The 16,120-nt window shown below is 32.0% G+C and overlaps 1 protein-coding gene across 11 annotated transcripts in view; it reads right to left on the bottom strand.

The window, feature by feature from the left end:
* Ndae1 (Na[+]-driven anion exchanger 1) overlaps positions 1–16,120 on the bottom strand; it is a 61,387-nt gene that overhangs the window by 7,368 nt on the left and 37,899 nt on the right. For 5 of the 11 annotated variants that reach the window (XR_001940555.1, XM_018520684.1, XM_018520678.1 and 2 more), the window contains 12 exons: positions 15,421–15,597; positions 10,708–10,811; positions 9,933–10,118; positions 6,197–6,403; positions 5,524–5,936; positions 5,165–5,330; positions 4,787–4,945; positions 4,013–4,162; positions 3,289–3,564; positions 2,761–3,150; positions 1,457–1,564; positions 867–1,001 (listed from right to left, as the gene is read on the bottom strand). Coding sequence is in view for 9 of the 11 variants with exons in the window: in XM_018520684.1 (XP_018376186.1) it covers positions 867–1,001; positions 1,457–1,564; positions 2,761–3,150; positions 3,289–3,564; positions 4,013–4,162; positions 4,787–4,945; positions 5,165–5,330; positions 5,524–5,936; positions 6,197–6,403; positions 9,933–10,118; positions 10,708–10,811; positions 15,421–15,597 (2,471 nt within the window). In the remaining 2 variants the exon portion in view is untranslated. Of the gene's footprint in view, positions 1–866; positions 1,002–1,456; positions 1,565–2,760; positions 3,151–3,288; positions 3,565–4,012; positions 4,163–4,786; positions 4,946–5,164; positions 5,331–5,523; positions 5,937–6,196; positions 6,404–9,932; positions 10,119–10,707; positions 10,812–12,608; positions 12,714–14,686; positions 14,750–15,420; positions 15,598–16,120 lie in introns of all 11 variants that reach the window. The other 6 variants (XR_001940556.1, XM_018520679.1, XM_018520688.1 and 3 more) reach the window with 5 other exon arrangements.

The following is a 16,120-nucleotide window of genomic DNA, read 5'->3' as shown; positions in this document are numbered from 1 at the left end:
ACACATTATTCTAATTTCGCTACAACAACGATATGCTATCGATAAAAACGTTTAAGATTGCAGTATCCAAAGGTCTACCGCATTCAAAAATTCAACAACGATTATATATCATAACATTTACTTTAATACTGGTCGGTCAGTACACCACCTGGATTTGAGGATAAAGGTTGTTTGGCACGTGTTCCAAGTGGAAGACGAGATGGCTTTCAAGGCCGAGATTTGGTTCGTTAAAAAAATATAAAAATTTGCCGCATAAATACTCGAAGCAACAATATATTGTGTATTTTCATAAAATGGGTAAATTTCAAGTTGTGTTTCAAAAAATTTTTACAGACTGAAAACAGTCCATGTGCGCATTTTTGAAACGTTTTTTTTTTATGGTACCATTCTCGTCATCCTGTTTCAGGCGGTGAAAAATGTCACTTGCGAAAATAAAAAAAATTCTTGACCGCAAAAAGGAGCAAAGTGTTGTCTCGACGAAATAGTAAAAAGTGTGCGTTTTGCGTAAAAATTATTGGTCCGTCTTTACTTTTCTTTTAAATTATTAAAGGCCAAGTTTGGCACTCTTAAATTATCCGGCGTATATATAATTATGCGCTTTAAATTAAATTATATTCTAGCCTCATATTCGGAGATCCTAAACCTTTACTCGAATCTGTTCCGTGCAACGACGAAAAACTAATTCGTTTTAGGTGACATTCGTCCGATCACTCATCGTAGTATACATCGTTTCTTTTACAAAGGGCGGATTCTCCAAAATCGGAGAGAGTTATGGTGACCACGGGACGAGCGTTCGCCACGCGATCACCTTCTGTATGCTATTTGCGACAGGTGATGGCGTTTAATATTCGTGTCGCAGTGCTAACCTCGCCGTTCTCCAGCTTACGAAGATCGTCGGCGTGTTTCTTGGTTGTTTCCGGCATTATGTCGTCGAGGATTTTCAGCTCGCGTTGCGTAAACATCAAATCCAGGGATTTGCGTATGCCAATCATTACCACGAGCTGTAAATATTTACATTATAGATTACAAAGCTATAAACATTTATATTAAGAATTATATCCTTGAAAATGTGTCACTTGTGTGCTTGCATAAAACATGTCAATTCTAAGATTAAAATTTTTAGCTTTATGGTCGCTATAATGAGAGTCTAATATTAGATGTGGATATATGTTACGAGATAATTTTATCGAGATATATGTATATATACCTGACTTTCTTAATAAAATGATGATCTTCAAAGACCAACAGTTTAATTTACTTTGTAAAATAATTTATTAATAAATAAGATGGTTAATTGATTTTTTGTAGTAATCCTTTTGTAAATAAAAGGAATAGTAGGTATATTTTCATTTAAATCGTAAGTTTTCTGTTTATTAAATCTGGATTAATAATTCGTAAAAGTTACAAATATTATTAAATTATGAATGACTTATTAATCCTTGGATTAATCACTTACCATTAAAGGAAACAAAATAGATGTATGACTGAAGGATTTTATGAGCCACAAACAGGCGAGGCAAGCAAGTTGAATCGCAGTGAACATGTGTACGCGTTTCAACGGAACCTAAAAACAAGTATTTGGAATTTAAATGTTGGAAATACCATAACTTTAGATAAATATCTGGTAAAATTTGAGTTTTCTTTGCAATACGAATATAAATAGTTATTTATCATATATTTTTGCATCCTCAACACGAATCCGTTGGCTATTCATTTTAAGCAAAATGGAATAAAGAGCCAAAAACAATTTTATAGCCAATTTTTTTTCTAAATTTCATTAATGCCACGCGAAAGTATCAGCAATGCTTTCAATTTCAAAATAAATTTTATTTCGTGTCGGTATTATTTTTGTTTTCAGGACATAGCAATTTGAAAATAGCTCTTTTCTAGGTAATACATTGAAAAGACATTTTATTTCATTTAAATACTACATTATGTGAAAATTAAGTACTTTTGTACTTACGTAATAAATATAACGGATAATATAAATTGGATTGTGTTAAATAAAAAAACAATATTGATCAAAATTGATAAAACGTAATATGATAGGGAGATTGTAATTTTAAATCATGGAAGTTAATAATCTTCCTGCCTAATATATTTATATTGTATTTTGTTAATTTTATATTATAATACTTTTTGGTCTAGTATAATCCGATTATATTATATCAGTACAAAAACATTTATTTTTTACATAATGCATGAATTAAAATGGAATAAAATGTTTTCTTCATGTTTTTATATTATATAGAAAAGGAACTATTTTCAAATTGCATTATCTCGAAAACAGAAAATCATACTAAAACAAAATGCATTTTTAAAACGAAATGCATTTTTAAAACTAAAAATTGATACTTTTACATGATATAATCGTATTTTACAGCATATATCGAAAAAAATTTGTTGACAAAACTACAACGTCATAAAAATGTTTTTAAAATCGTTATTTTTTTGTCTCTTTGACGCTATTTTTCTCAAAATTGTAATGTGATAGCCAATTTTGACTAACGGATTAGTGTTCAATAGATAGAAATATTATATATAAGAAATAACTATTCATTATCTTGTTGAAAAATAGTGTTGGACAATGCATTAATCAGATCAATAGAAATTATCAAAAATGTTAAAAGTTTTGAAATATTTTACTTAATATTTTATTAAAGAAAATATATCCTAAAAGAAACACACAAATTTATAAAAAAAAAAGAATGTGTTTCGAATTACTTTAAAAATATCCAAATATCGTAACTATTCACTTACCTGGCGAAGGAACATGTAGTCTGGCTGATACTTAACAGGCATTAGCATTATCAGAATTCTATCGAAGAATTGAAGACCTTTTAGCGATGCGACACCCATGTACAGGAAAACACCGAATAGCACCGGCATTGGTATATTTCTTAGCATCGGTGTTAGGAGCACCGAGCACCCGATCATCAGGAAAATCAGTATGTGAGTAACTCTTTGTTCACGGACACCTAAAAACCGCGGCTTCTCGCCCGGCGCGGCGCACTCGGATTCCAATTTCAATGAGTTCACGTGGTTTATAGAGAGGACTGTTGCTGCGACAAACCACGGAAGTCCCATTACTGAGCATATCTCGATCAAAATCGACAGGACAAAAAGATCCAGATGATACCCGCATCCTTTCTGAAGAAACATTAATAAGATCTTTGATAGTGTTTATTATTGCAAACTATTGTTAATCACTCAATGTATTTTTTTTTTTGCAGTCTTTTCAAATAACATCTATTGACGAGAATAGATAGAGGCGTAACTACTGCTTACCTTTAATTTGTTCTCTTTTCTATTAACAATAACGGCCGTGATTTGCTGATCCATGAAGATCAATATAGTACCCAACAAAGCAGGAAGGAATGCCCCGATAGCACTCCACCACGGATTCCCTTGAAAAGGCCAGATTATCCATCCTCGTCCTTCCAATGTTGGTTTGAATTCCGTCGGCACTTCCAATTTCGGTGTTGGAATGCCCACGAAATGATCCAATGTGCTCATAGAAAATATCGCTATTATTACTGCAAAATCGCTCACCACTTGCCTCACCTAAAATAACATAGGAATGTCAAGAAAGAAAGCATGGTAAATGTGACGAAAATAAGATAAATTATTGAAAAAGATAAGATAAATAAGTGGCTTAAATTAAAAAATTTTTTAAAAACAATAAAGTGCCACAATACTTGATGTATTTAGCTTAAAACATGTATTTCAAATAAATAAAGTACTTTATTTATTTGAAATACATGTTTTAAGCTAAATACATCAAGCGTTGTGACTGTACGCTCTTTATTGTTTTTTAAAAATTAAAAAATTATTAAATTTCTAATAAAAATAAAGATATACTTATAATATATTTTTGTAGGATGAGAGAAAGAGAGAGAGAGAGAGAGTAATAATTTTAGAACTCTAGTCTTATAATTTCTTTAATCTTTATTTTCATAAAAGATAAAGCTGATCTAGTACCTTCTTCTTCAATTAAAGCATATGTTTTTACCTTTGAGGGAAAAAATAAAGCATTCTTGAAATCCTTGAGCTCTATTGATAGTAAGAACGTGCCCATGAATAGGATAATTGACATAAGGAACACGTCGGGTACATAATCTGGTATGTTGCAGCCATTGCCCACCATAGTGCCATTGTAATTCTGAAAGAAGCAATAACGAACACGATGTCAAAGCAGGAGCGAATTAGCTTGTTTGAAAGATCGTAAATTCAAAAACACCTAGTAATCTACTTTGCACATAGGAACTTGTAATTTCTCAAGAAAATATAAGAAGAAGCATACGCGTTTGACTGTTGCGATTGAGCGTAACGAGACATTTGTGTGCATGAGACATGAATGTTTTTTTTATCAAGCGAGGTATCTAGTAAAGTCATCTGATATTTAAGTGCTGATATTTAAATAAAATTTGCAATGTTTCTTATGACATGAGGTTACATAAATAACCAAGATAAAAATTGTTTTGATAATTTTGTAATATACGGAAGTGAGATTGAAGACTCGATTGTCTGCGTCGTTAATTGGCTAACTTAATATAAAATTTTCTGATCTTTTTTGGTTTAACAGAAAAATTTCAAATATCAGTCAATGTGAATGAGTTAGTTAATCGTAACGTAGTCAAACGGAACGCTCCGATATAGTCATATTGATGCGCTTTGAAATGAAATTCAGATTTCGAGATGTATATGGAGAAGTGTTCTTAACAATGAGCGAATTATCGCTTAACTTCTCATACTGACTTTTATATCATTTTGAAAATCACATTACCTCGCAAGCTGTTTTATCTAACATCGTCCAATTCATACTGTTATAACTGGATGGCAGACTGGTATTCGGTGGTTTGCACCAGCAATCATAGTCCATTGTTTCGCTGGTATAGGTGTTTAAGGGATATTTCTTGCCGATTGAAAGCACGTTTTCGATTGCCTAGAATGTACTGATACACTTAATACATATAAGATATTAAACAGATAATTATATAAAAAATATAAACGCAATTTTCGCTTAAATAATCGAATGCATAGCATTAATTTTTTTATGATTAAATAATACGTTTTTCGACGAATATAAAAAGAATCGATAAAAAACTTAATAAATTAATGTTGTATCTACTTTACACTGGATAAGCAATATGATTATTTTTACCTTATAGATAAAAATGAAGGCGATGAGGGTGGCAAAATTTTCCTCCGTAAATCGAGTGATATAGCAAACGCAAGCACTTGCGTCAATAGCCACGAGAATCATCAAAATTATGGAGATCCATGTACCGATCCAAAAACGGAAAGACATGTAACTCCAGTCGACTTTTCTGCAAAAATAATGATCTGATCAGATTATTTTGAAGAAAGAAGATGTTAATGAATAAGATTTTCTATTTTACGCGTTCAATGACTGTATCTTTTGAAGTTACAATATAATAAAATGCTAATTAATTATATAAAGTAATAAAAAATGTTGTAGAAGTTATTTGAAATGCAGATAAATTGTCTATCAAGACTCACTTGCAGAATTCGTAGACAATCGTCTCGAAAACTAGAACCGGGCCGGTGGAACCAAGTATAGTCAATGGCTGACCAGAGAAGAAGCCATATCCAATGCCGCAGACGAAACCGGAAACTAGCGATTCCATAGCAGCCATGTTTTTTCCGGTAGCCTCGCTGAGGAGGCCACCGAAAGTAATGATAGGTGACAAGCAGGCGAAATACAAGAAAATAAAAGACGCGACGCATTGAAGTGCAAGGGCATCCTTAAAATCGGAAAAGTAAAATGGACCTTTTCTTTTAACGTCGTTAATCAGACCACCGAACAGTCTACCGGTTCTCGAAAGGCCGGATTCTTCCCTTAACTTTTGTTCATCAGCTTCCTCGTCGAACTCTTCCTTAGGCTTTTCCTCTTTGGGTCTCTTTCTGACTTCCTGAGAACGTAAAATCAAGCTGCGATTGAAGTGATGAATACTTTCCATAGACTTGTATTTAAAAAAAAATATCAAAATTGATATAATTTTGATTGTTTCAATTTCGATATCATTGACACATGCAAGAAAGAATTTTTCTTGTCACGTGCTTCTATCGCCGATAAAGATAGGAATTATTTTTATGCGTATAATTATGTAATATCGAGATCTGAACTCATAAAGATTATATCACTTCTTATCCCTGACAAGACTATTCTCACCTGCGATGGTATAGCGGCTGGCGGTTCTATTCTGATTGCTGGATCCCACTCACCGGGTGGTAATACCGTCACGGCATCTAGGAACTCGTCAATACCAGCTAAGAGATGATTTCTATTTTTTGCCTTGTAAGCCACGTCGTGGAAGACTTCGTCGGACATCAAGGTCGCCATAGCTCGACCAATCTCGTGGAAACCCGAAATCCCACCCTAAAAGTGATCCACCTTTATTTAAAAACTAGCCAATTTTATAAATTCTTATAGATATATATATTTCATGTATTATTTAATGTAATTTTAATATTGTTATATATTTTTTCTCCATCTATTCTTTTTATTATACTTTAGTAATTTATTGTAAAATATCATCATAAAAAATAGCGTATTAACAAGATTAATAATTATTGCATAACTTATAGCGAACAATTACTTAATACAAAATAAGATGAGGTGAGGTGAAACGTTAGGGGTTTATAAGAACCTGTGAAGATTATCAGTCGCGTGTAACGCGCGAGAATAACCAGTATCCCTGTTTATCGATAAATAATTTTTATCACAAAGACATTATACCTATACAATCTAAGCACTGATAGGACGTAAATTCATTTTTACTCAAGAAAGAAAGACGTCATCAAAATTCGATTTGATGCTATCAGGTTTATCATGGAAACACAGAAGCCTCTCATATCTACGTGTGCAAAAATGATATAAATAATTCATAGAGTAACTTCGGCAAATACGCCGCGCTGAGATTTACGTCGCAGAAGTCAGAAAAAGTAGAAGGAGTAGGGGTAATTTTTCCGCAACTACTCTGTTACATGCCTTTACGTTATATATTAGTATTGATTTCAGCTTCTTACTGTTATAATTTCAGCTTTTTACTATTAATATTAATGAAATTATTATGAGTTGAATCGATTTGTCACTGTAATAAGTAGCGCCATCATAAATTATAATCCACATAAATAAATGATGCTGTAGAGCGTATAAAAGACTTAGTGGTTATTTCGTGATGCATACGTGTAGAAGAACAGTAAAGCATGTTGTATAGCAAAATACAAGTGCTTTGCTTTCGTATTATTTGTTTAGTTTGTTGTTTTGTATATCCCATCTGTTTGGGATATACGGCATTTTTAGCGGACGGGATATATGCCCAAAGCATACGAAGTGCGCAGATAATAAGATTAAATTCAGTGCTCTAAATGCAATAAACGCATTACATGAAATATGCCTCAAATCATAACACTTGTAATATATGTGTAGGAAGATTACAATTATTATTTATTACTTCATATACATATTTCTCATTCTTATTCCTTAATAAAACTTTAAATGCATTTTATAAGTTATTATGCCATTTTACGCCTCATTTTTATGCATTATTTGTAAATTTTTCATGAGTCATATATACCCCCCCCTCCCCTCCCCCTATGAGTAGCCATATCCCTATATATACGGCAAAAATGCAAGGGTTTCAAAAAGTTCATTTTTTAATATGAAAAATAAATATTTCAGATTTCTCTAATATTTTTTTCATAGTAGACAGTACAAAATTTTTACTGATATAGTTCGTTTACTTTAAACATAGTAAATAATACTTAATAAATTAAGTTTTTGATAGGTACACCGTATATACCGGAGTTACTCTATAATTACAAGATTATTATCACGAGAACGATATTACTTTAATTTAAATTATTTTTATGTTTAATGTTATTTAATATTATTTAATATTATTTAAATTTTTGACGTTAATTAATATTTTACTTGAGAATGTTTACATCTTTTATATATTTTTTTATTATAAATTATAGAAAATTTATTAATAAAGTGATATAAATTGATATTTCTTATATTCATTATTAAAAAAATTAAAATATTTAAATTTGAATCAAATATACCTAATGAAAAGAATCATTTTCAGAGAATAATATTGTTACATGTAAAAATATTGTAGTTCATAAAACATGTTAAGATCACAATGGCGTATTTAAATCGTATTTACATGAAAAATAAATTACTTTACGTATAGATCTCTCGAAATAATAATTAGCGGACGCAAGCAGCATACGCCTGCCGATTATCTCGAGGGATCTTACGTATAAAGTAAATTATTTTTCGCGTAAATGCGATTTAAATATACGCGTATTTGCATGCTATTGTTAGGTAAAAATAAGCAGTGCAAGCACTGTTTATTAAAGATTTAATTACTCCGCTATGGAAGAGACGACCTTCTCGTGTCTCAAATTGACATTTAGGTGTGCATATATAGTATTCACATAAATGTAAAGTGAAAACCTTGCGCAAGTGCAGGTTTCAAGGCAGTTTGGATTAGTTTGTTCCGTTTTTAGGTCTCACCTATTCGAGATTGAATGTGGTGGAAGATGATTGCTTGTGATAAGCCATTGATATAACTATAATAGCCGAGTAGAGATATTGATTCGTGCATATAATCGACGATTTAAGAGAAAGTCGAAGAATTCGTTAATGATTGCTAACAAATTTGAATATACAGCAATTTTATTTGATAGCCCTATAGCTAGGAATTATATTTACATTACGTAATTTATACATTACGTATTATACGTTACGTTGATATTTTAATATTTCAAACATAAAGTTTCGGACTCGCGTATACTATACTTCTTCCGAACTTCTTTTGAACGTAGTAGCCTCCAAGGAGATCATCTGATACTTTCAAATGTATAGCGTTCCGAAGTAAATGAGTTAGAGTTTTAAAAATAGCAATAATTTTATTTTCTTTGTTGTAGAAAGCTATTTCTCTTACAAACTTCAATTGCTATTTAGTTTACACGACGCGTTTCAATTTATATAACTTTAAATAAAATTAATATTACAATAAAATCGAGCAAATTAGAGCTAATTTAGCTCTAATTTGCCCGGTTTTATTGTAATATTATTTTGAATATCGAGAGGTCTATGAAAAATTGTTTTACCGTTATTTAAATAAAAAGAAAAAAAACAGGTTATATTCATAATATATAATGATTGTATCATAATTATATCTATAATAAAAGTATTTTAGTGAAAAAGTCAAGAAGAAAAGAGGTTTGTATATAAGATAAATAAATATTAATTTTTAGTCGGTTTGAACAAAATCTTATATTTAATATTATTCTCCCCCCCCCCCCAAAGTTCGAACTTAGATCTATATAATTCTTGAAAATATTTCTCGAATAAATTCCTTATAGATGAGATAAGTATTAGCATCAATAATATTATTTTGATTATTAATTTGATAACGTGATTCTACATTTTCAGATTTTAATAAAACTATGTTTTAAGATGAAATAATAATCAGCATGTGCTTTAAAAGGGAGAACACGAAATATATATAAACATGCAATATACAAAATTCACAAAATTTATTAATAGGCGTAAAATTGAATTAACTAAAAATGTCAATATTTATCTTATGTTACATATATATTAGTGATTGTTTATTTATTAAAAGATTTGCAGATTTTATTGGAATTAAAAAATGCGATTTTTAGTTTATTTATTTAGTCTATTTTATATGAGATGTGCAGCTTAAAATAAAATATATCATACATATAGTAAAATCACTTTTCATCACAGCAATTATAAATCTAGCTGATGTGCGAACCTCAAAGAAATGATGCTTGAAGTTGAGATCATAACTCTCTCGCTTTTCATTTTTACATTTAATCCGATCTCTACATATAAGTCGCGATAGTAGCGATAGTAGCGTTCTTACCGTGGGTCCCAAGAGGACAAAAATGAATCTTGTCGGAACAGGAACTTCTGTCAGGTCCCCCATTATTCCAGCTTGGCTTAACCGGATGAATGCGGACAAAGTCTTGTCGAGAAAATCGACTTCACCTACGAGTATGTTGCTTGCTTCAGCGCCGGCTGGTATCTTCCTCATAAAGTGCGTATTACCCTAATGAAAAAAGCAGAGTTGAAGTTTCTTGGGTTAAACTGCTCGCGATACGAAAAATCAATCTTGGTATTAAAGGGAAAAGATTAGAATAAAGCCTCTTTACTAAAGTATTGCTAAAAAAATTAAACGATTCTTTGATTAAGTGTTTGTCAGATATTAAAAATAATGGAAGGTAATTGGCTAATTATTATGGCTACATTCGGTTTAAGCGGTCATAAACTGTGAGCTGTATCAGTAATTCTAGCTTTATCAGTAATTACATGCGACAGAAAGATAAAATAAAGCTTATATAGCGTGAGCGTTAAAACCGAACGTAGTCTGTGATAATTGTATTAAGCCTTTACATGCACGAGGCTAAATACATTATGTGTAAGAATATTGTACAGATTTACAATTTTTAATTATACAATATTTAATTCAGTATTTTACAATAATTTAAAGATTATTATCATAATAATTTAAATATTATAATTATAAAATTTTTATCATAGTACATAACTATCACGGTGAGGTTACGCTAAATTAGGAAGATCTAATTCTTCAAGGATTTGATTACGTGAATAATATATATATATATATATTTACGAACCTTGTGATTAGCGTCTCCGTTCTCTAAAGCGGAAGAGCTGTGATTTCTGCTGATAGACACGCTGCTGGGACTCCGATCCATGCCGTTGCTGCCTGGTTCTTGGCCTGAAAGAGATCTAACTCACTACCTACATTTTTACACGCAGTTTGAATAATAATCCCTGTCAATAGCATGCATTGAGGAAAATGATGGCTTTCATCCGCCTATGCGTCATTAATCCTCCAAAATGCGCGCGCGAGACAGATTGCAATTTGTACAGCTCGAATTTCACGCGCCACGTCATTCGCACGAATTCACCTCTGCGATAGAACAATACGCGTTCCGCTTTAAGACAATCTGTCACAGGATAGAAAAGAGCAAACATGTTAACAACACAATTGTTCACCGCGGAAACTTATGATTTTTCTTGTGGTTAATTCAAGCTGTATGTTTGCAAAATAATAGGAAGTCAACTTAGAGCGTGAAAAAAAATTTTTTTTAATTATTTCTTTTACACACACAAGCATGTAATTTGCTCATAAATTCAAACCAAAACTTTTTACTTTGAAAATTAACGTGAGCTTAGAATATACCAGAACTTTATTAAGATGCGGTAGTAATAAAATTGTAATATTAAATGTACAATTTATAACATTTATTGAACAAAGATCAATCCGCAGGTAAAAACGTTTTGTTTGAACAAACTATTCAAGATTTATCTTTTAAAAAATAACGAAATAAAAGCAGCATTTTATGTAAATAAAATGAATGTAAAAATGTTTATTAAAGATATAGTTTCTAACAATTCATAGATATTAATGATTTTTAACCGCGAAATAAAATGATATTGATTTCTGTACATTTATAATCATAAATAATTAAATATTCACAGTTTTGTCTTATTTGCAGCATTATGTCGCAATTTTATATTATCTTTGAGTTTCATCAATTAAACATGCTATTTTGCGAAATAAATTATCTCAAATTCTCATCAAAAAGAGAGTTAAATCTTTTACGTATAAATATCCGTTTAATTATTTGATAGAATTTAAGCGTCATCGAAAAGGGAAATTATCAGTTATGAAATACAGATGGATTTTAAGATTATTAAATCGATATTGATTGCGCGATAATCAAAAATCACATTAATTTATTTATAATTCTAAATCGTTTTTTTAATATTAGCGTACACGATCTATATCGCCTGATTTATTCGATTGTGCGAATCAAATGAACATTTGATTGAAACTTACTATACTTAAAGTAGCACTTGACCTTTGCATCAAATGTTAGTTTAGACGATCACTAGATTCTTTGTAAGGATAACCTTATTATAAATTTTTCTGAAACCTTATCATATTAAAATAATACAAACTCTACTTTGCAATTTGATATTCCTCTAAAATTTTTTAGATATTGTATTTTCAATTGAACAGAAGATAGCTTGAAAATACAATATCTGTCCAAACATTTCTAGATTTGTAATATTTAATTAATGCGTCTGTTATATTCTTCGGCAGTTATTTAAATTTAAAAAATCCTTAGATTATTTTTAATAAATGTATAACAATAATATTTTTATCATTCATTTCTATGTCGAATTTTCTTTCTACGAGTAATTTCAAGAATTGACAAGAGGCATAATGACGTCTGGCGCAATTTGTAAATCGGCCACCATTATCCGGAATATGGTAAAGATACTTTGATAATTTCTAGCAAACGACAAAATTTGTTAAGTCTTCCGGAGTTCCAATAACAATCCATTTCGATTTCACAATGGTTTCTCATTTGTCGAGCACGGCGTGGATAATTGCTACTGCAGATTAATCTACGTATACGTATGGAACTTCACTACGGATTAATGCAGCTCGCGAGTATAAAGGTGTGTATGAGTAGAAAGCAAGCACAGAAAAGCGGTTTACCGGGATTGCCGGGTATCGCAAGGAAGCGGCTACCAGCATTCAGCGCTGCTCCACTGCCCTGACTTGTTGCGCCGGCGATCGCCGGAGCGGAATTCGATTCCTCCACTAAAAATGAGCATGAAACACAACACCAGGATCGTCTTTTATTTACAAAGGAAGGTGCGAGAAGGAACAAAGGATCCGCCACCATAACTCGCGATCACTTTGATCTCGAAGTCACTTAAAATATATAACAAAACGATTTGCATATATATCGTCCATTTTTCATCGTATTTCTCATCGCGAAAATAACCCTTCAGAATACAGGATAAATAAGTTAGTCAAAATTAAAAATAGTCGCTTCGTTAGTATACACCAGAGTTTTAAGCTCAATCTGGAAATTTAATCTGAGAAAAGATTGTCGCGTGCAAACAAACAGCCTGGTTCCGGAATATTCCATGTACATGAGTACACGTGCCGATTGCAATATTACCGTGGGGAGAAAATTATGCATGCAATTGTTTCTATTTTTATATAGAAAATACACGCAAAATGTCAGGGGCGTGGCAATAGTAAATACATTACAAAATCTCTTTGTGCGACTTTACCGCACGTTTCATCGTATTGTTGATGCTTTAACGTCGCTTCATTTGCATATATTCGTCAGTAAGTTTCGCGACAGTCGCGAAGCTCAAAATGGCTCACGAACCCTCGACATTTAGAAGGTATACATAAACAATGAAACGCTTCATTAATTAACAAAGAACACAATAACGTAATATTTCATTGAATCACGGTCCATTAAATGCATTCAACGCTATATATTACACTTATCGTAACTCGCTTTAATCTCGGAGTCTTAAAATATATAACTTAAAATGTATAACTTTATATATATAAAAAATATATGTATAACAAACCGAAAAATTATTACACTTTTGTAATAATTCATAATAATTTACTTTTTGCCATAATTCAATATTCATTTTCTTGCGTTCTATGAAACATATACGTCTCAAAAAATTAACATTTAAAAAATCGTATTTTTCGCTTCTTCGCAGGTTATAAGGAGAATGGATTAATGTTAGGATACTGAAAAGAGATTAGTCAATTATAACACTGAGAACTATAAATGCACAATAATGAATGTATAGTAGACAGGGTTTACATCGAGTTACGTGCACTTAGTAAGATCACATAGAAAGATCCATGCCTCATGATTGGAATTATAAATGTTGGCCTACATTATCAACGAAGGAACGTGCGTGTTGATCAATGGATAATGAGACCGCGAACGGTAAATTGTAGTAACGTCACGTATGATAGGAAGTAAACCCGTCATTCGCAAATATATTACAATTCTCTGTATTCTCATCATACATTTAATATCGCTGTCTGGTCTTATTTGCTTAAATTGAAGGGTGATAGTCAGTATCAATAGAAAATGGTAATTAGACAGCCATATTTAATGCCAGTGAGAATACAGATTATGTGTAACCACGATCCACTTCTCGTATTGCTGTAACCGCATTAGCAACCGCATAATCAATTTTAATGTATATTGCGATCAAGATGTGTCTAATATTCGAGAGGTAGAATTGAGCACAGTAGTTGTGGCTAGAATAGGTCAGACACGTATCTACAATGTCGTTGACATTTACACTCTTGTAGATAAGGATACGTATAACTTGTAGAAGTAGTATATTTTTTCGTGGATTAATCTCTGACTGTTCGAATCATGTAAAAACAAACTATCAAACTGTTGCGAAATTTTGAATCTGTGCGACATCTATTTTGCCAAATTACCCGGAATTCTCGTTTCACGCAAGAGGATGTTGTGTCCTTATAGTTAAAACTCTTGTGCATTACAGTAAAAATAATTACAGTTCCATCAACATAGTTGAAATAGTAGGAGACAGGATTAATAAGAAACCGAAATGAGTTTTGTCGCGTGTCAATCACGAGCTTACATGATAAGACACGTGATAAGACACGAAAGATGACAGAGAAGAGACTTTAGTATAAACGGAAGATAAGTGAGAAGTAGAATTTTGTGCAGAATTGCGTAGAATCGATAGTAAACCATCTGGCAAGCTAACCTTTTAGCGGACACATCGCGAACCACGTCGTGAATCCCACCACGTGGGGTATGCCAAATTCGTCTGACAAAAGAAAAGAAACGATGGTAAGTTACAAATTTTCGACCGGCTTGAGCTCCGGAGCACGAAGAGGGTGACTCGATGAAGGCGATGAGCAGTCTTGATGACGCCAAGTATTTCACATTGACAATCAATTAGCAAGACAATCACCAAGAAACATCAGGCAGTTGGGGAATGACCATGATGGCTTGTAAATCCAATGGATCGCGGACGGATCCAGCGACAATCGAGATTGTCTTGATCCTCGCTTGATCGGCACGCACTAAGACACACAATCCAATGATACCAAGTTATAGCTAAAAGTATCGCTTGCCTCCCAAATTCATGTAATAATCATTACAGATTATCATTCTAAAATTTTAAAATTTTGTCCTTAGCGTATTTGATTAAAATGAACTTTTCAAGAATTATATTGTTCTATATCCTTATTGGCATATCAGGATGTAAGCCTATTCAGTTTATCAAATTACAAATCTCTCAGGATCGAAATTGCAGAACTAGACTTGCCAATGCTTTTAATTTCGCCAGTAGTAAAAACACCCTAGAATTTGCGAAGCGATCGATACACGCATGTTGTAATTGTTAGTGGGTTGTTCCATTGGGGTGTGGTTAAAAAAGCGACGAAAGCACCGCAATCCAAGGCTGCTTAGCGGATGAACTGGCCTAAGTTGTACCTGGAACCAGAAGGTACGGCCCTTTGAGGTCTTTCGCCTCTTTCGACAGCGGAGCCATGTTCGAGTTCGGGCAGCTGCTACTGCGAGCCACGGACGGTACGTAAGTATCCTTCGGATCACGACGCTCCTGCAAATCTGACGTCAACAACGCATGCATACCACATGAACAGTCGCTATCTGAAAATGTCGATTGTGTCGTACGTGTTTTAACAAAGTTAGCACACCCTAGGACCCTTGGACCCGACTCTTTCGTCTCGCCACCGTCATCAGGGTGGTCTTCAACGAAAATGCAGGTGAAAATAAAAACAAAATTGGATTAGAAATTAAGAGAAATTAAATTAAATCAAACTCTTAATGACCCGAAATATCAAAGATTAATGAAAGAAAATTAATTTGTAAAATAAAAATTAAGAAATAAAAAATCGACTTTAATTCAGCCTCAAATTAAAAAATTTATTATTATTGTATATTTATTTAAACATTATTTCGGATCATTATGATCCTATAAAATAATAATTAAATATATATATTAATTTAAATAATAAAAATTATGACAGGATATAGGAATATATTATCTTGTTTAAGAATTAATAATAATTATAGTGTTTATTACACCTTTTATCGTATAATAAATTTATTAAACAAAATTTATTTATTATTAAATGAAAAACAAAATACAATTTTTAAAAAATGACAAATT

The sequence above is a fragment of the Trachymyrmex cornetzi genome, unplaced genomic scaffold (assembly GCF_001594075.2).
Source record: "Trachymyrmex cornetzi isolate Tcor2-1 unplaced genomic scaffold, Tcor1.1 scaffold92, whole genome shotgun sequence".
NCBI lineage: Eukaryota > Metazoa > Arthropoda > Insecta > Hymenoptera > Formicidae > Trachymyrmex > Trachymyrmex cornetzi.
The sequence above is the reverse complement of the archived record's forward strand: the minus strand, read 5'-3'. Positions and strand labels throughout refer to the sequence as shown.